This window comes from Biomphalaria glabrata, chromosome 16 (assembly GCF_947242115.1).
Source record: "Biomphalaria glabrata chromosome 16, xgBioGlab47.1, whole genome shotgun sequence".
In the NCBI taxonomy this organism is placed as follows: Eukaryota; Metazoa; Mollusca; class Gastropoda; family Planorbidae; genus Biomphalaria; species Biomphalaria glabrata.
The window spans coordinates 16,649,377-16,671,217 of NC_074726.1; the positions used below are offsets into that span (position 1 = coordinate 16,649,377).

Below are 21,841 nucleotides of genomic sequence, written 5' to 3' on the forward strand. Positions count from 1 at the left end.
TGACGCGTAGGACGTAATCATCTTCTTTTTTGAAGTAACGTCTGTATTATATAAGATAAGAAGATATACTATATCTAGACTGGACATGGAGATCTTTTAACAATACAAAAAATGTCGTGAACATTTTTTAGAAAGTTGGAACAATGCAATGTTTTGTAAAGTAGTTAAAAAGAAATCGTTTTTTTTTCAACCCTAACCTATGTAATATAAAAAAAATATTTTAATCTAGATCTAGTAATTGAACATCAAAAATAAGAGTACTCTCGTCTCATAATTATTATTTTGCAATTTTTAGATACATAATCTAGAAAGATCTAGGTAATCAATCTATTTAAATGTACATAAGATGATTAAAATCATAATTATTTCGATCTAGGATTTTTGAAACATTATCTCTGTTAATTAAGATCTAAGTTCACAGTTAACAATAAACAAACAACCACAATTAGTGTCATGGCGGAGAACCCCACTTCATTATATTGAACGCGTGCACCATTGCGCACCATATCAACATCCCCTTTTCTTTAAAAAAAAATTTTAACAAAACCACAACAACATAAAGAACAAAACATAGCATGCATATATACGCTTCAATGAATAAGAAACATATTACATTTAAAAATCAACATTCAATAGATCATTAAGACACATAGTCATTGAATCTTGTCGGTTTCTTCAACTGATTCCTTGGTAGCAGGGAATGATGAGTTGATGAGTGGCGAATGTGTTGATCATGAGTTCTATTGTCCTGTAAGTTTTCATTAGTATTGGGGATTATATCTTATTGTTCTGTTTCTCTGTTCGGGTTGATATGCACTCTGTTTCTTTGGTACATAGCACCATTGTCACCTCAAATAATGTAAGCCCTCTGGTTGACTTGGGCTGGGATCTTCCACGTCTCCATGTAGGGTCATTAGGTGATTGGAAATAGACCATCTGTCCAGTTCTCAGCTGACTTAAATTTCTTGACTTCTTATTATAAGATGTTTTTACACTCATCTGACGTTTTTCTTTCCTTCTCATAATGTTCTCTTGACATGTAGAAATCTTAATGTTACTCCTTTTGTTTGGTGTCAGCGTTCGAGTCATCCGACCAAAAAACATCTGAGCTGGGCTTAGATTTTTGTCTTGCCTCGGAGTATTTCTAAATTCCAGGAGAGCTTCATAAGCATCTGACTTTGATTCTCTAGATTTCTTCATTATGTTCTTCAAAATTTTAACTGCTGACTCAGCCTTTCCATTGGATTGATGGTGTCCTGGGGAGGATTTCAAATGAGTCACTCCCCATTCCATCATAAATTTGGAAAAATATTCCGACATAAATTGAGGCCCGCTATCAGATATACAGATTTGGGCACCCCATATCTTGCAAATAAAACTTTCAGTTTCTTTATAATTGCGTGTGTTGTTGTCAACTGCAGGTTTTCTACCTCTTTGAAATTTGAATAATAGTCCACGATAACTAGATATTGTTGGTCAAACATTTGGAATAAATCAATTCCAATCTTGTCCCACGGATTAGAACCTATTTCATGCTGTATTAATTCTTCTTTCTGATTCGCTGGTTTGTTTTTCTGACAAATGTAACATGAGTTGGCTATTTCCTTTATTCGAGCTGATAATCCAGGCCAGAAAACTGTTTCTTTTTCTTTTGTTTTCATTGAATCTACTCCTAGATGTGCTGCATGGAGTTTTTCTTCTATTTTCTTGCGAAGTGATTATGATTATTTGTTCTCCTTTTAACAAGAGTCCGTCTTCGTATGTTAACATGCCTCTTGGTGAAAAATATTGTTTGAGTTCAGGTAGACTATTGTGTTTGTCTGGCCATCCATTTATGATATACTGAATAAGTGTTTGCATCGTTCTATCTTTCTCTGTCTCGATTCTGACTTTCTCCAGCACTGCATCTTGTATTGCCAGTTTCATCTGCTTGAGCTTTCGACGATTTTACTATGTCTTTGGTGGTGCTGGTGGTTTTTTTTCAGCCATCGTAGAATCAGTAGGCTGATTTTTGGGAGGCCAGCTTTGGACAGGGCAGTCAGTATCAATCTCTGCTTCACTCTGATTCTCATTTTCTATAACTTTTTGTTCTTCCCTAGGGGCTAACAATCTCTCGACCGTATGGTGTTCAGATAACAGCGTTCTGAGGGTTGCATGTTACTAAATCAACTTGTTCAATTATGGGATCATATTTAGAAGATCTAACATTCTTCTTCAGCTAGACAGGACAAGGACTGGTCAACCATGTTGGCAGAGATGGCCCCTAACCACTTCTTCGGATGAACCAGAAAGTCGTTCATGTGGTGTCCTGTTAGTTGCGGTGCATAGTAATGACCGGATGGATTGCAGAGCATCATTTAATACTAGTTCCCATTTAGTTCCTTAGAATGTAAAGCCAAAGTGATGGCTTTCCATAAAGTCCGTTTAGTCTCTCTATTTGTCCGTTTCCTCTCGGACTGTAAGGGGTCGTTCTATTGGTGGCAATTCCTCTCTCGTGGAGGAAATGCTGCACCTATGTAGACATAAACGAAGTTCCCCTGTCAGTGTGGACGTACGCTGGAAATCCAAATAGCGCAAATAGTTCATTGAAACATTTAACAACCGTAGAGGAAGACATATTGGGTCATGCAAATGCAAATGGGAATCTAGAGAATTCATCTATAATGGTAAGTAAATTTCTATTTCTTGAAACTGAAGGGAGAGGTCCCTTGAAATCCATATTAATTCTCTCAAAAGTTTGAGTTGCTTTAATCAGCTCTCCGGTCGGCTGTCCCCAAAACGGGGCTTCAGCTCTGCACAAATTTGACATTGTTCTGACGTCATCATAGGAAATTGGAAGATTTTTTTAGCCCTTAAGTAGTGCAATAGTCGAGTAACGCCTAGATGGCAAAGACTAGTGTGCAGCAATTTAAGGTCATTGCGAGTGAGGGCAGATAGATAGTTTCTGATAAATGTACCATCTACAGTGTTCTGCTTGCCAGGGCGATAGATGACGTCATAGTGGAAACACGAGAGTTCAAGTTTTCACCTTAGATATCTTCATTTTTAATTTTTCCCTTGTTTGCCCTGTTATACATGAAAGAGACTGATTGCTGATCCGTAACAAGTGTAAACGCTTTACCAACTAAGAAATGTTTCCATTTCCTCAACAATGGCATATTCTTCTTTCTCAACTGAAGAATGTTTTCTTTCACTTTTTGTTTATGAGCGAGAGAAGAAAGCAACGGGCCGGCCATCTTGGTTGAGAGTAGCTGCAATGGCTAAAGGTTAAAAGGCGATTTGGATCTTAAGTTTATACGCGGCTTTTTCAAGCTCATTTTTCAAACTTTTAAATGTTCTTTTGACTTCTTCGGAGACAAGAAATTGTTGATTTCTTGTTAGCGGGCTTATTTTTGTTGAGACGTTAGGTATCCACTGTGAGTAGCAAGCCAGAAGACCCACTACTCGTTTCTGTTCACGCATGTTCACTGGTACATGTAATTCCCTTAGAGCGCGAAATCTCTCAGGATCCGGCTTAAGTTGTCCTTTGAAAATCTCGTATCCTAACAGTTTCACTTTAGTAGTGCTAATTTCACTTTTTGTTTCATTAAAAGTGGTTCCATACTTTTGAGCACTGTCAAGAAAGCGCTGTAGGTTAGGTTTCGATCGTGTGATTCAGAGTTCATACCGCAGATGGTCACGTTGTCCACATTAAGCAAAAGTATCAGTGAGTCGTTCGTCTTCGATGATATTGTCAATCATACGCTGAAAACAGGCGACTCCATTCGTAACGCCAAACGGAATCCGACGGAATTGATACAGTTTCCCACATGCTTCCAAGGCGGTGAACTGCCTTTCCTCTTTTTTTATGGGAATCTGATGGTATGCACTTTTAGGTCTAAAATGCTATATACAGAGTACTGGGAAATCTTTTCTGCTAGTTCGTCAATTCTGGACATGGGGTAGGCTTTTAGTAGAGTGAACCGGTTTATGGTTTGACTGTAGTCTATAATCATTCTTTTCTTATGTCTGTCATTTGTTGTGACTAGGACTTATGCTCACCAGGGAGACTTAGATAGTTTAATAATCTCATCCTTCATTAGTTGTTAAATTTCCTTCTCTATAAACTTTCTATCTGGAACTGAGTATCTGCGAGACCTTGTAGCCACTGGGGTACAGTTTGGTGACAGATTACTAAATAGGCTAGGAGCCTCTACCCTCGCTGGGTGGAGAGTACTCAGGCACAACGATGGTTTCTGACCATCGAAAGGAATAAACAGATTTTGGTGGAAACTTAAGTCCAAGAATGACGTCGGAGCACAAATTGTCTAGTAGAGATAGTTTAACTCCTTCGTATCGTTCATTTTTAAGACGTATGTTAGCGAAGATATGTCCTTGAGTGATTCGAGATAGATGGGTGGAAGCCATAAAAATTCTGTGCACTGAGAAACATGTCGGCCATTTGTGCTTCTTAGCAATGTGCATCGAAATATAGCTTTCACAGCTCCCAGTGTCTATTAGGGCTTTCAATTGCACGTTGTTGATGAAAATGGTATCGTAGATTTGTTTAAACTCAAAGTCTGCACAGTAGCGATAGCCGAAACTGTTGAAGATTTCGATTTGCATACTTGAAAATGACCCTTTTTGAAGCACTGATTACATGTCGCTTCCCTTGCAGGGCATTGAGAGCGGGGATGCTTAACCCTGCCGCTAAAGTAACACTTGCTAGCTAATGCATTTACTTCATGTATATGTGAATTGCTTGCACTCTGAGGAATCGTAACATTTGGCGAGGCTGTGGCCAAAGAATTGGTGAGAGTAGTTGTCGCACAATTAGTTTCCGGCTGTGATGATTCATATTGTAATGAGTGCTGATAAGCATGTTCTAGTAAGCGAGCCTCCTCGAAGGCGTCCTTTAAACTCAAAACAGTCTTTTCAAGTAGACGTTTTTGAATTCTGGACACTAGTCCATTGATAAACAAATCTCTAATAGCCTCTTCTGGGTGTTGTTCAGCTGTCACCGCTTTGAAGTTGCAATCTTTGGATAAAATTCTTAATTTCTGCATGTAGGAGTCTATCGTTTGACCTTGCTCTTGTTTGCAAGTATTCTTTGGTTGAATGTAGACGCCGTTTAGAGTCTGGATTGCTTCCTCGAATGTCTCTTTATCAATTATCATTTGGTATACAGCAGGAGAGATATAATTTATCAGTAGTTTCCTAGTATCAAGATTATCTACAGATACTACTGATACATAGTTTTTAAAAGTTTCATACCAGTTTTCACAGGTCAAAAGCTTGCTGGCAGTGCCGCTCAATTTTATCACAGCATTAATTATTTATTATTATTTATTTAGTTTAATTTAATTATGTCCTACTTTTAGGCCAATTTCACTACCAAATCCCACCTTTTCCTCTTCTCGCTAGACTGAGTCCACCACCTTGGCGACAACAAGGCTACAACTTCTCACTTATGTTCCCTTGACCGGGGTAAAAATAAACAGTCACTTACATTGGTCTTACGCGCCGGATGTCTGACGTTCACTGTCGACACCACCTGGGCTGGAATACAATTCATTCTTTCTTCCACCCCACCCACGTCTCTCTTTGATCAAGAAGATTATTCGTGCCAACACGCCTCTTGACACTCATAGGTGCGACTTCCGCCTCACCCACGTGAGAGATCATCTTTACTCTATCGCCCTTCCTGTTTCCGCCCATCTCTTCTAGACCTTTATAAGCTAGACTAAGTCGGAATAGACACACTCTGTCATTTTTCTTTCTCGTTGACAGTAGAGTCTGGACTAATCATTTATTCTTACTCTTACAGGAATACCTGGTGCCTCCCTCAGGTGTCTGTCTATTTGACTGCCTGTTTGGTGCTATTCAGCACTGCAGGATACTACTTGCCTATTTGGCTCTATTAATCGGCTCTACCTGCCTGCATATTTGACAGTCCACTTGTCAACCCGTTAGGCACGGCGTTCCCTTAGACCACGTGTCTATGCGAGACGTCATAACTTCGCCCTGGACTGATCCTGCTAACGACGCTGCCCACGACAGATCAGCTCTGCCCGCAGCACACTTGTGCTCACGGTAGCCGGCCACTCGCCCTACTGTGCCCACAACCGATATCAGAACTTTGGATTGAGACTCCACAAGAACTGAATCACCGGCGACCCTCTACCCGCTAGAGCCCACCTCAAGCTGCAAGACTTCCAGCCAGGATCACAGCCAGCTGCGACATCAGTAGGACAACCAGCTAAGTGCAGAGGCCAAAAGTGACATACTCAAACATTAAGTGCTCAGTATGATGATACAATAAAGCTAAAGAGATAGATGCAAATCCCCCCCCCCTTATTTTATTCTGCTTGTACATTTGTGTAAATAAATATTCTTAAATCTTGCAATATTTGTATCTCTCTCCATTGTTTGTTTCGTTGCGTGCTTGCTCCCGATATATCTCTAATGGCTCAGTGTGTGGCATTCTAAAAATAATCATCCCCTAGACAACTAACAAGCCACTCATACACGTCATATACGAGGCCCGTCACACCAGTGCTGCCAATGCTCTGCTGCTTGAGGTGCTTTGGGCTCGATGTCAAACTTCCCTGGCCGAAATATCCTATCCATTTCGAAATTCTAACAACTTCACAGTTTTGGATTCAGTGTATTAGATTTGTTATGAACATAATGATAACAGAGTCGAAAACCATGTCTGTATAGTCTGGCCTTAATACACTGACTGACTACACAACACACATTTCGTGAACACTTTCTTACAGACGAGTTACAAGCACATGTAAACATAAGAACGACAACCGATATAGCATATACTTATCATAACAAATATGACACAGAAAGTTTATTTCAGCTGTTCTAAAACAGACTTTTCGTGGTTCAGTTTAATCTTCTTTCCTTGACATCTCTTCATCAGCTCTCTTAGTTTAATATGTATTCTGAGTGCTTCTTCTTTCGTTCTTCCTTTCCCTATCGCTATAATATCATCGACACAACTGAAACAACCTTTCAGTCCTTCTAGTGCTAGATTTAATCATATATAAGTTTATGACCTTGCAGTAATCTCTTGACCAAAAAGTTTAAAAAGCTTATTTAAAAGGGGTTTCCCGGAATAACGTGTTCATTAAGCTTGGTTGGCAATTCAAAAACGAACATGGCGCGTACAAGATCCAGGTTTTCCATGTACAGCAAACGGACTAAATTCTAGATATAGTAAGAAAAATGTTTGTGATTGCTAGGATTATAATCCTGTTTTTAAATTTTCTTAAATGTATATAAGTAAATTCAAGATGTTTAAAATTCCAAAGTCTATAGATCTAAAGTGTTCAAAACTGCTTATACATTTAAGCTGTCTAGTTTATCTAGAAAAAAAACATTACAACATTATAGATTTAATAATCTTAAAAAGAATATTCATTTGTTAAAGTATAGAGAATTTTGAAATAATCAATTTTAAAATCTGCAATCTTTGAAACGCAGACATTAGAACATGTCAGACAGTATGGAAAGAAAACTGCACCGTAATCTAAGAGATCATGTGACCAAAGTAACGCTTTCCTAAACTGAACTGCACATTAGCAGACGTACAATGCTGACACGCTCGAGTTTCAGCAACATTTCAGTTGACTTAATATAAGTGTGCTTTTGGTTTTATCAAACTTATTTCCAGCAAGCTATTTTTAATATATGCTTAGAGAGAGAGAATGTTGGGGGGGGGGGGGGGTGCGCGCACGCGCTGTGCAATTGCCACTAACTAGGAGACTATCAGACACACGTAAGATCATGACTAACAATTCCACTAGAAAACAGAAAACTTAATATGTCATTTGAATGTTTAAGAAATCAGCATGTCTCTATGTAAACCTAGACTAGGCTTTATACCATCGTTTTTTTTTTTTTTTACAACAGTGGATCTTGACCCACCAACGGAAAGTAAGGGGCAACCTCCCCTCCCCCCCACCCCAGCATGACACACTTTTAGGAATAGAGGAGCGAACGCACTTTTGTGTTATTATAAAATTTGTATAAAAATTGGTGACCGGTCACTTCATCCCCGGTCACTTCATCCCCGGTCACTTCATCCCCGGTCATTTCATCCCCGGTCACTTCATCCCCCGGTCACTTCATCCCCGGTCATTTCATCCCCTGGTCACTTCATCCCCTGGTCACTTCATCCCCCGGTCACTTCATCCCCCGGTCATTTCATCCCCTGGTCACTTCATCCCCCGGTCACTTCATCCCCTGATATTTTCATCACCTGATAATTTTATCTAACAAATTGTAATTTTAAAAAGCATTAAATGAGCAATATTTAATGTATTCCTTTTTTATTTAAATGACAGAGAGAGAGAAAGAGATAGAGAGTGACACCCTAAATATACATGCAAGATTATTTCCAATGAGCACTCAAACAATTAATTTTAAGGCTATAGGAACCTCATTATGACGGGTATGTTCACAACACTAGAGGCCCCCCCACCAGTTTTAATATGTAGAATGAATATCAATAAACAAAATACATACTTACATATACGTGTAGAAATGAAATATCGATAGAAATAAAGTCTTATAACATAATTTGTAACTTTAATGTTTATAAGGAAGTCCGCCTTTATTAGAAAAAAATAAAACCTTATTACAAGGCTAAAAATGACTCGCCCATTTTCAAGAAAGAGCAATTGAAAAATCAAATAAAGTGAAACATGGTCGTACTTTCACCACAGCTTGGCCTTTGATGATAAACTATCAGCGGCACGGTCATAATTATTGTAATCGCACTTCTATCTCTCAAAAGATTTCCACTACTTGCACCACACCTTGGCCTTTGATGATAAGTTATCAGCTGCAAAGTCATAATTATTCTAATCGCACTTCTATCTTTCAAAAGATTCCCACTACTTGCACTACACCTTGGCCTTTAATCATTACGCTATAGATAAGTACACCTCCAGATTGACCATATAATATTAGATTTCTCATTAAGAATACAAAGTGGAAGAGGAAACACTATAAACGCATTAGTAATATGTCATAAAATGTAAAAAAGAAAGCATTCTACATAATCATATTTATATATAAAATATTTAATTGGGGATGAAATGACCGGGGGATGAAGTGACCGGGGGATGAAGTGACCAGGGGATGAAATGACCAGGGGATGAAATGACCGGGGATGAAGTGACCGGGGATGAAGTGACCGGGGATGAAATGACCGGGGATGAAGTGACCGGGGATGAAGTGACCGGGAACCATAAAAATTACTTATAAATTTATTTATTTTCTTATTTTTAATATTTCAAGCTTTTCTTTAGTATATCGTTCTTCTCTTCTTGTTTTTACAAAGCTTCTATCAACTCTTGTCTGTCTGGTAAAAGTTTGTATACGTTATTTTTCCCACACATAATTTCGGATAAAGCTAAAATTTTGCATAATTATTTCTTTTACATGACAAAACAATAATGAATTTTAAAAATCTATTAGTTAATTAACTATAGCTTAGTGGTATGTTGAACAAGGGAAATAAATTGTACTTGACAGATGTGGTGGTATAAGTTTAAATTAGTCCCTTTTATACTCTGGAGAGAGAAAAGTTTTAAATTAAGGGGTTCGAAACTTAACAAAAACTATTGGTTGAAATATTACTAATCGCACAGATTTATTATTGTTACTCTAGATCAGTGATTCCCAAAGTGGTCTATATAGACCCCCAGGGTTCTACGAAGACTTCCAAGGGGTCTACGGAAGTGAAAAAATAAATTGGGGGTCTATGACCTGTAAATGGGGGTCTACGATAGTGGATCTCATTTAAGCATGTCGAGACTTTATATTTCATTTCTTATTAATGATTTTACCTTAGTTAATCCTTTCAATTGTAACTCTGTTAGTCTAATGAATTTTTTTTTTTTATATTTTTTAATTTTAACATCTTATTTTAAACATTGTAATTTTGTTTACATGAAAGTAACATTGTACATGGCCTAGTTAAAAAGAACTGTAGAAAGTACAGTGTTGGTTACTAGACATTTGTCTGTATTCGTCGAACAAGCCATTTCATATGTGCTTTTTTTGTAACAAACTTTTAAGCTTAGTTACAATGAAACTATCTAACCTGGAACACCATTTGAGACAATGACAACATGATAAAATAGATTGAGATTTGAAATACTTTCCAACACTTTTAGTTCAGAACAGTAGAACTAAATGTTTGATTTAACATCCTAAAAGAAAAGATGTTTATGAGTGTCTTACAATATTTTTTCTTAGGCCTATATCAAACTCCAGAAAACTGCACTATTAAAAGCCACACATATCTGATAATCATAGTAAACATTTCTCTAAGCAACAATACAGTTCAAAGGTGTAATGGTAAGAGGAGTTAGGACACTGGAAGGTTCTTATGTAACTACTTGCAAAAGACATACATACTTCTAAAAAAAAAAAAGGGACTAGTTAGCCTTGCCCGATAATAATGTGTTATTATTATCATGTTTTCTTTTTGCTATGAATTAAGAAATCCATAAAGAACTGCTCATTGCCTGAAACTTTGATCAATTGCTCCTTCACAATGAAGTATGATAGTTGTCGAAAGGCTTATGTTTGACAATATTTATTTCTGAGTTCTTGGGTGCTAAAAATCCAATTTTAACAGACTTATTTCATAAATTTAATAAGGGTAACGCTACAAGGTGATTACCTAAATTTGATCAAAACGAAGGCATAATCTCAAAGTTTTTTGTGAGGATTAAGTAATGTAGCATACAATAGATGGGAAGAATTTTCCTAATTTTAAAATTTAAAACCAACATCATCTAATCGAGAAGTTATGATAGATTAAATCTAACTAAATTGAACCCTAATGTTGAAAGTTTACACAAACTTGCTATCCACTAGGCCAGTGTTTCCCAAACTTTCAACATATACCAAATATGCGTACCCCTTCAATAATTTTCGTAAATCTAAGTACCGGTACCCTTTTCTCCACACCCCCTTAAAAAATAGAATAATTGTTCAAAATAATAAACGAACTTTGGGAAATACTTCAATAGGCTTTTTTTTTAGTCAATTCATATAATGCATATTAAATCTTATTTTGCTTCATTTTAATGTGAATTTCATCAATGAATGGTTTAGAAATAAGTGAGAAAAACACAAATGAAGTTGAAGAATTTTCCAAAAAATGCAGGGGGTCTACCGAAGAATGGAAAACATGGCAAGGGGTCTACGAGACAAAAAAGTTTGGGAACCACTGCTCTAGATCTATTAATCGTAATATACACATGTCTAGATCTTGATCTAGTCTATAAAATTCTAGATTAGACCTATAAATTCTATATCTAGAATATACAACGACTTTAATTAGAAAATAGATCTAGATCTAGTCTAAAAAATCTAGATAAGATTTAAATCTATTTAGTAGATCTAGTAGAATGTCTGCCTTGTCGTGCGAAAAAGACTGACCCACATAATACACAAAACTATTAGAGGGTTTTCCCTTTACGGGGGCGAAAAAAAAAAGTCTTTTATTTAATACGAGAAAGTTGACGAAGTTCAATAAACATTGATGCATCGAGTTCTTATATCGTTTTATTTAAATAATTCATTAAATATGAACTCGAAGGAAAACTTCTTCATTACCTCACACGGCCTATTTAGACTAAAAATGTCTTTATTGACACGATAGAGTTGACGAGGGTTCGTAGACATTAGTTGATGCACCGAGTTCTTATAGTTAAAGAATAATATATATATATATATATATATATATATATATATATATATATATATATATATATATATATATATATATATATATATATATATATATGGAGAGAGAGAGAGAGAATCCCAGATGGTATACTATTAAAATTAAATGTACCATTGCTTTGTGGAGAGATTTTCATACCATACTTTGGTGTTATGAAGTTATTTTCCTTAAAAATACGGAACTTAATATTAACGATAATTGGATTGTGTAATGCTAGAAAATTAAATGTAAAGTAAGATAGAAGTGTTATTTTTAAACAAATAGAAATAAAATGTATGTTTTAAAAAAAAAAAAATCCGGAACAACCAAATTTTGTTAATGAGTTTTTGCGACGTTTTAGCAAAAAAAAATTTGTTTTATTTATTAGAAGAGGGATTTCAAGCAGTTATTTTGGTTTTAGTAGAGTTTTTATTTTAAAAAATAGAAACTATTAAATTTTGTCAACGATTTGTAAGAAAATTAAATTAATGTATGTTGAATTATTTTTCAAAACAAAATCCGGAACATTTTTTACCGATGAAGAATGTATAGCTGGATTAGGGGCTTTTCTAAAAAAACAGAACCATTCAAACCCGATTCGAAGGTGCCATCTCTAGTAAACAAAAGTTTGGAAGAAGGCCTACCATAAGGTTCAGCTCTTAGCTGCACACTCTTTCTTATCTTCATGAATGACCTCCCGGACCTCATTTCGTTCAATATGGCACTTTACGTAGATGACCTCTTAATTTGGACTACAAAGAAATATCCAGTGCTGACTAGATCCAAACTAAATAGAGTCCTCACAACTATCTCCACGTATTCAAAATTATGGAAATAAACAAAGAAAAGTCAGTTTATTCAATCTTTAGCCACAGCAACAAAATAGCAAAGAGAAATTACATCCTAAAAATAGACTCACAGCCAATAAATAAAGAAGAAAATCTAACATATTTTTGTGTAAAATTAGACCAAAGACTGACTCTAAAACACTTTATGGCAGATTTAAAAGAAAAGGCATCACAAAGATTAAACATAATAAAACATCTAGCAAGAACATCCTGGGGAGCTGAAAAGAAAACCTTAAGACAGTTATACACTGGATACGTCAGATCTGTCATGGATAACTGTCTCTCCATACAAGTAGCCGCCAACAAAACCTATCAATCATCATTAGATACAATCCAAAAACCAAGCCTTGCGGCTAATTAGTGGAGGTATGAGAACAGCAGCCTGCGAAATAGACTCCAATATTGAACCTCTTAAGCATTAGAAGCTATTGAGAGATACAGAAGGTTGGAGGATGACCATCCAAATAAACTACTAATGCAGAGAAATAAAAACAAACAAAAAAAAGCAACTTACTGACGAACTAGCCCTAAAACACCATCTACCCAATAACAGAGAAAAAAATTACCAGATTCTCAAACTTAACTCTTGGACTTGAACTACAAACAACAAACCATTAAAACATTTTAATAAATAACACTCTAACAAAAGAATCAAATCCACTAGAGCTCAAAGTAGGCACGCTCGAAACAATTGAAAGCTATCCAAAAACAGCCATCCATATAAACACCGACGGATCAGCCTTCAAAGCCACCATCAATGCTGTTCTTGTTGCCTTCCTGGTCTTCCCCAAAAATAAACACTTTGAAATATGTGCAACCTGTGGCGACTACTGCTCAAACTTCCAAGCCGAAATTGAGGCAATTACCATAGCTTTACAGACAGTGGAAAACAAATTATATGAAGGGATAGAATCAACCTTCAGCTATTGTTGTCAGACTCCCAATCCACTCTTCAAGCACCTTAACAACAGCATCTCAAAAATAGTGATAATACACCAGATGAGGACAAAATTTAACATCAACATCACATTACAGTGGATCCCTAAACATTGGCGTCATGGAAAATGAAAGGGCAGATAAGCTTTCAATTGCAGGATCATCTATGGAACAACCAGATAGACCTGTTAACTACCTCACCCTAAGGTCAATGTTAATCAACAACCACAAAGAGGAGTGGCTCAACCAATGGACAACAGGAAACACAGGCAGAGCCATGTACAAAGAAATGAACATGCCTAACAAATTGGACAGTATTAACTTCCTCCCCCGCAAAGAGCAATCTACAATCTTCCAACTAAGGGCAGGACACACATCTCTGTTAAATTACCATCTCAATAAAATAAATTCCAAACAACTCCCCCTTTGTAGACACTGCGCCCAGCCTTAGGAAACCGTAAACCATATCCTTTTTGAATGCCCCTTCCTAATCCACCTTAGGCAAACCCTACTACCACTCCAGCCCAACATAACCAACACCCTGTACTGCAGTGCTGAACAACTGAAGAAAACAGCACACTATTTTTCCTTGGCACAGTCTGCAAAAGAGCTGACAGTTCAGCAGCAAAAAGCTGACTAGGAGAAGAAGAAGAAGAAGAACCGATGTTTTGTGATGTTTGAGCAAGAGAATTAAATGTAAAATAAGTCTAAAAAATTATTTTCAATAATCGTTTCTAGTTAATTACTTTATTTTAAAATCATGAACAACCTATTGTCGATATTTTTTTTAAAAAGCCATTTGGCATAAATTTGTTTTAATATTAAAATACGGAACAATTCGATAACGATAATTAAACTATAGTGACCTATTGTCCACTATATAAGTGTATATAAGTCAATTATGCGATTTCAAACAATCATTTGACGGAATTTATATTTTATAAAACAATATCCGGAACTCGTTACTTACTTGTTTAGGTCCCAATGGCTTGTCTTTGCCTCTTCTGTCGGTAACGAGTTCCGCCGGACCCAATATTTGAAACAAACGTGAAGGCCAGGGGTTTGACGCAAGCCATTGGAAGCATTTTATATGTATTGGAGTTACCACTTCCGACAATAACATAATAATATTTATTTTAAAAAAACACAACAAGGGAGGCTATATTAAGTAAGGGAGTTTATTATTTTGTATATTTAAAAATACGCATGCATATAGTTTTGTTACTTCCCCAAAATATATGTATAAAAAAAATAGTGAATGAATGAATGCACGAGATATCAGAAATGAAAGATTGGCCTTTCAAAAACCCCCTTGTTCTTCATCAATTAGATCAGGGGTGATCAACCTTGACGCCTGTGTCAACAGTGGCGCATCAAAGAATTATAAGTGGCCCACTGTTCCCCGTGGATAATAATAATAATAATAATAATCTTTATTGTCCGTATGGAAATTTGTCTTACGATTTGTGCATTACACCAAACAAAAAACATTATAACTATAAGAAACCAGAGTGTACATTCACACCAGACTCACTCATAATTTACATGTGACAAAGTTTATACAAGATTGTTCTTATTTAATGATTTGACTGCCAGGGGAACAAAAGAGTGTCTGTGTCTTGTATCTTTTCTCTGATGGTAAAATCACAAAATCCTGACACATTATGTATATTTTGATATCGAGGATCTTGTTAGCTTTTTTACAGATGTTTGTCTCAAACAGCTACCCAAATGGGGTTTGTTTCTTTGCCAATGATTTTACCAGCAGCATTTAAAATTCTATAAAGTTTATTTTTATTTTTAATGCTCAGAATGCTATACCAGGCAGTGATATTGAAATTTAAAATATTGCAGATGTGAGCGTGATAAAACATAGCCAAGGCCTTTTCGCTAACATTAAACGAGGACAGTTTTCTTAGTAATCGTAATCTTTGCTGCCCTTTTTTTGCTGATATAATCAGTATTTGCAGTAAAATTTAGTTTATTGTCTAGGATAGTACCAAGGTATTTAAAGGTTTGCACTATTTCAATAGTCTCTCCAGCTACAGAAACAATATCATTTTCCTTCTTTTCCCTACGAAAATCGATTATCATTTCTTTGTTGTTTTTTTACATTTAATAATAATAAATTATCTTTACAGTATTTTTCAATGTGTTCTATTTCTCTGAAATACTCATTTACGTCTGAGCTCTCTGAGAGCAGGGCAAGAAGAGCCGCATCATCAGCGAATTTTGTGAAGGAGCAAAAAGGAGTATCGGATTGAAAATCATTGGTGTACAAAATGAACCACAATGACGATGTCACAGCCCCCTGGGGCGCCCCTGTGTTAACTATGCGTGCATTTGATATAACATTGTTTACCCTAACCCTCTGAGATCTCTGGGTCAAAAATTCATTAGCCTATAGTATTATGTATGGACTAATCTTCAACGCTTTCATCTTTTCAATGAGTAAATGAAGTTGTATAGTGTTAAAAGCTGATGAGAAATCAATAAAGGACAATCTTTTATAAGTGTTCGGTAAGTCCAGATGTTTGTAGACACAATTTAAAATATTTAGGATGGCATCGTCTAAACCTTTACCCTTTTGGTAAGCAAATTGTAAAGGGTCTAACTTACTACAAAGATCATTCAGAAGAAACATTTTAACCAATTTTTCTAAACATTTAGACACAATGGAAGTAAGTGAAACAGGTCTATAGTCATACATTTCCTTTGGTTTGGAAACCTTTGGCACAGGTACAATTATAGATGACTTCCACACAGGTGGTATCTCATGGTTTAGTAATGAAGTGGAAAAAATATCTTGGAAAGGTTCAGCTAGTTGTTAAGCACATTCTTTTAAGATTCGCCCTATTATTCCATCAGGCCCACCAGCTTTCATTGGGTTGACGTTTTTGAAAATGTTGCAGACTTGCTCATGATTCATGAAAATACATAACTGGTCGTTGGAAAAATAAAAACCGATGAAATCATTAGCCTTTAAGACGCCCAAAGCTATTTCATCAATGAAAATGATCACTCTAGGATCTTTCTGCTATCTCATTATCAAGTAGGAGAGCTCAGGTAACTAATCTTATTTCTGATATCTCATTATCAAGTAGGAGAGCTCAGGTAACTAATCTTATTTCTGATATCTCATTATCAAGTAGAAGAGCGCAGGTAACTAATCTTATTTCTGATATCTCATTATCAAGTAGAAGAGCGCAGGTAACTAATCTTATTTCTGCTATTTCATTATTAAGTAGAAGAGCTCAGATAACTAATATTATTTCTGCTATCTCATTATCAAGTAGAAGAGCGCAGGTAACTAATCTTATTTCTGCTATTTCATTATTAAGTAGAAGAGCTCAGATAACTAATATTATTTTTGATATCTCATTATCAAGTAGAAGAGCGCAGGTAACTAATCTTATTTCTGATATTTCATTATTAAGTAGAAGAGCTCAGATAACTAATATTATTTCTGAAAAAAATATACTGCGCAGTAGTTTCCAGATCAGGCAGCTCTCCTTCCTTTTTGTTCTTCTAAAGGCTAGTTTAGGTCCAGCATCTGTTTCGGACCTGCCCGATTCAAATTTGAAGAACTCTCTGTTACTTTCATGTACTAATTGAACTCCTAATTATTCAGATTTCTCTAAAGCAAATCAAAATTCTCATTACAAAAATACCGCTGCTAACCACGAAAAGGCCGTCATCACTGCAGGGACGCACGTAAGAAACGGGGTTATCGTCTATTCATTTTATTTCGTGGACCTTTTCATAGCGTACCATGAGCTTAAGATGTTGTCATCAATGTTTTCATCGCTTGGTATGCTTGTAGAATAGTGTAAAATGTTAATTGGCCCTATTCAGACATGATACAAACAGGACCTCGTACATTAGCTGTAGTGAATCGCAGAGAAGCTTAATTTCAATGACTATTTATATGAAGAGAAGTAGAATTGTGGTTGTTGATACTTTTATCCACACAGACAGAAACCTAACAATATGTTTTGTGTATGAGATGAGATGACTATAAACAAAGATCATAGAAACAAAAGATGTTATTGTAATCAAATTTACTCTCCAATTATTCGTACTAATAAAACTAAAACCTGTCTTTCGACTTGCATTCTCTAACAAATAGCGGTCCCAAGGGAGCGGGTGGGATCGCTTACAAGTTTGTGTGAATTTAAACTCTTTTTTTATATTATTTAAAAACACAATTCTAAGAACTACTGATTTTTTTGCTTCCTTATGTAAATAGAGTGAATTGTTTTCTGTCTCAAACAATACCAAGTAATATATTTCATTGTATTTCTATTCTACAGAGGTAAACATATTAATGACTTTACTCTGTAAAACAAAATTATTTATGTCCTTGTGAAATGAGTGGTCCTTGCAATTCAAAAAGACTAATTCAATCACACTACGTGCTTTTAAAAGAGAATTTAAATGCAGAAAAAATGGCCGACTTTTGCTTTCAATCTGAAGTCATCACAATGGACCAAAAGGAGGAAATTATGGCTAAAAGTTGTCAGTCAGCTAGGAATGGAAAACTTTTGGATACCATACTTCGACAAAGTTCTTGTGATCTCACTTCTTCTGACATTTTTATTAAAGCACTAAAACAATATCACCCAGAAGTGTGGACAAAGCTTCCAACTGAGCCACAAACATACGGTACGTGTTGTTCAATGTCAGTAATTTGTATGACTGGTCTAAAAGTTGGCATACACTCCTTTTATTTATAGAAGACTCCTCAATTGTTTTCTTTTTTTCGGTTCACCAAATGTAGCTCGTTGCTTGCGAAACTAAAAGATACCGCCAAAGACTTTATGCCTTGGCCAGCTAGAGCTCATCAGTCTAGTTATGCAATCATTTGAAGAGAAACTTCCAAATCACTGTTACCTTTCGGTCATTTTCTTCGTGAAGGAAGCTTGCAACTGCTGCTGCAACTGAGTTAATTTCAATTGTGATGCCAAACATTATTTTGATCACTCAAAAAATAATATCACTAATCACTAAAGTGATATTTTGACACAGTTGCAGCTCATATTTTCACCCAGGAATGTGTATAGAAGAGTAGACTTGTGTCTTGAACATATTATGTTTTAATGCTAAATAAATCTGGCATATAACTTTAAACTCTCCACAGGCGCGGCGATGTTCAAATCCAAATGAAAATAGAGTAATAGCACTCATTAATTTCCCTTTTTTATCCCATGCATCATGCAATATTTAAAATTGCAAATTTATATTTAATATATACTGAGAAATGGGATTGACTTTACCTTTGATGTATTCCTTTTAGTTTGTATTGTTCTGAGTAGATATATATTCTTGGTGCATCTACTTGGTACGTTCAATGACAGTTAATATCTAGATCTAAATGAAATATTGAAAACGTTTCACAAATTATTTCTTTAAAAAATCAGCTGACGTTCTAAAAAGATGTGACAATCCACAAGGAGTTGCAAGGAATTCACCAGTAAGTAGTAACATAAACAAATATTCAGTACTTGGTGACCAAGCCACGCTTGGTTGAATAATCGAGTATGAAAGGTAAATATTTACCTGAACTCATTTTGGACACATTTGTTTAAAGAAATAATGCATTTTGTTTGTATATAATTTAAACATTTATAAAACAAGATTTTATAACAGTTTTGAGTGTCATGTATAACTACATCAACACCTCCTGAATAATTGTCAGACACTTATCTACAACAGCAAAGCAATTCTCATTAGCATAGGTCCCAAAAGTCTTCTTGACACTTGACCAAAGAAAAGAATTTCTTCCAGAGATGAATAAGAGATTGACCATTCACCAACCTTATGTCCGTAGGTCAAACATAAATCAGATGATTATTTCATCTAATTTATTAGGGCAAGTTCACTCTGAATCGTATCTGCATGGCTCCAAAAACATGTCAAACAAAACATTCTCTTCATTGAATGCTTCTAAATATTAACAATGTAACAATAGTGACGCTAACGTTGGGCGGCCAAACAATAGAATCACGTTAGCAACACATCCGCCAAGAACACTTCTGTATAGAGTGAGGTAGAGCTGTAGATTGTACTTCATAGCTTCTGAGATTCCAGCTGAGAATACCCAAACTTGCCTTTTTACCTTCATTGCTTACCCTAGGTGGGCACTTAAAGGACCATATCTGAGTTTGTGTCTTTACAAAAACTCCTTTTGTAATCGTTTTTTTCTATTTATATAATTAATTTAAGAGTGTAAAAGAAAATGAAGAAATTATTTCTTTATTTCGCAAATCTTTTTCTTATCTTGTTAGCTCTTTTCGAGTTAAATTTAAGCCAAGTTAAATAGGCCTAGGTAAAGACGAGTTCATTTAAGTTAACATGAAATAGAGTGTAGACTTGGTTAATATTTGTTAGATGTGGCCAAGGTTCATGTCACTTAAGTGTAAGCCAGGCTCTAAAAATGTAAATATACTCTAGGTAATCTTCAAAGTGTTAATGAATTTAAAGAATTTCTTGTTGTTTCAGCTCTTATCAGACACCTACATAGAATTCAGAAAACAATCCTATTCCTCACCAAACACTCGCCGCATTATTCTTTACCGGTATCTTTCAGGCAACATATCAAGAAAATCATAGCACCATGACAAATGTGAAAAGTCTAATTGAGAATCTGTCACACTTGACCACAACTCAACAACCAAAGGATAAAATATTTAAATGCCTGAACATTCTTAATGAAACGCTGAAAAGCGAATTAGACTTTAGTTCATTGACAGAAGAATTTCTTAAAACAAGCAATTTGCACAGTAAGTTAACACGTTTTTGTACATTATATTTCCTAAATTTTAGCAAAGTTTTGCGAAAGTGCTTCATTTATGCAATTTTGTTTAGATCTACTGTTGCAAATATGCAAGTTGGAAGAAAGTTTTTGTACAAAAAAAGTAGATCTACAACTTTTAGCATTGGCTTTGAAGATAACACTTCGACTGGTGGAAACGAACACATTCTTTTCTCAGGTATTTTTTTTTAACATTTTCCAACAATTGATAATGTCCATAGATTTTTTTTCAACAGAAAATTATAATCAGATATAGTAATTTTAATTAATGTTTAATTTTAATAAAATGTTCTCGGTAGACTTTGTGCAGTGAACATCATCTTTCGACGTGGGTTCATATCCTTATAAAGTCTCGTATGCCTCAGCAGTCTTCTAGTCAAGGAGTAAGTATAGACACAATATGTTCGTGTTTTTAAACTCATTCTTTGGCTTATTTATTGATTATTTCATTTTCCATTTTTATATTGAAACGTAAAAGAAATGAGATACACAACAGTCCATTATAATATAATTTATTGTGAACAGACACAAACACGTTCAAGAAGTCAATTGTTCGGCATTCAATCTTCATGTCTCAATATCTTAAGTAACATATTGGCCTGTCAAATCTGTAACGCTGCGATATTTGACAACATGGACATATCTAAGGTAAAAGTACATTTTCAAACCTTGTGATTTATAGGGCAGATGATGTAATTGTCATATGTTTCTTTGGCCCACAGTAAGGGAGAGGGTCATGTGGATAAGCTTTTCCCCAACTAATTTCAGGTACCCATTAAAGCTGTGGCTGCATACAAAATCCCATTCTTAATCCGGATTCGAACATGGGACCCCTCGGTTGGGAAGCTAAATGCCTAACCACACAGCTCCAGCTGGAATAACCGACCTAGTGTATAGCTGAACATTCCGGGCTCAAATGCTAGTACAAATTTGTACAAATGCTCCTTCTTCTTTTGTGCTATTAGAGCATGGAATAGGTTACCTGAGTCAGCCAGGAAAACCAGTGACTTGGCAGAATTTAAGTCATTGGTTAACATTTTCTTTTCTACTTTCTGAGATCTAAACTGGACGGACTGATGGACAGACCACACAAAACTAATATTGGTTATTCCCTTTTCGGGGGCCGCTAATAAAGCATATGCAATATATAGGCTACACCCAACGAAAGCCGAAATAAATACATTTACTTTCACTAAATATTTCTGATTCAAGAGCACAATAAGCTTATTAGTTTTCAATGACGTTATAGAATAGAGAACGTCAAATCATAGTGTGTTCACACTGCGCATGTAAGGTATAGAAGTATATTGATTTCTTTGCGAAGATTAGATCTTAAAATTAGATCTAGCCTTCGCAAATCAAAAGATCGCGAGTTGTGCTCATTTGATTTATACGACTTCTTATATCTAATATAATATAATATATATATATATATATATATATATATATATATATATATATATATATATATATATATATATATATATATTATTAACGATTTGA

At 35.5% G+C, this 21,841-nt stretch overlaps 2 protein-coding genes across 5 annotated transcripts in view; one reads left to right on the plus strand and one right to left on the minus strand.

The window, feature by feature from the left end:
* Nucleotides 1-4,505: 4,505 nt before the first annotated feature.
* On the minus strand, nt 4,506-5,156 carry LOC129923445 (uncharacterized). The gene has a single exon (XM_056014354.1). It carries the CDS (start codon nt 5,154-5,156, stop codon nt 4,506-4,508), a length of 651 nt encoding a protein of 216 aa, XP_055870329.1.
* A 1,920-nt stretch (nt 5,157-7,076) lies between these two features.
* Nucleotides 7,077-21,841, plus strand: part of LOC106070007 (uncharacterized) — a 28,497-nt gene continuing 13,732 nt past the window's right edge. The window contains exons 1-8 of one of the 4 annotated variants that reach the window (XM_056013888.1): nt 7,102-7,209; nt 16,437-16,590; nt 17,838-18,189; nt 18,945-18,997; nt 20,114-20,306; nt 20,392-20,516; nt 20,638-20,721; nt 20,864-20,986. In XM_056013888.1, coding sequence (XP_055869863.1) covers nt 17,895-18,189; nt 18,945-18,997; nt 20,114-20,306; nt 20,392-20,516; nt 20,638-20,721; nt 20,864-20,986 — 873 coding nt within the window. In that variant the 5' untranslated portion in view covers nt 7,102-7,209; nt 16,437-16,590; nt 17,838-17,894. Of the gene's footprint in view, nt 7,210-15,665; nt 16,045-16,436; nt 16,591-17,837; nt 18,190-18,944; nt 18,998-20,025; nt 20,307-20,391; nt 20,517-20,637; nt 20,722-20,863; nt 20,987-21,841 lie in introns of those variants that run through there. The other 3 variants (XM_056013889.1, XM_056013887.1, XM_013229810.2) reach the window with 3 other exon arrangements.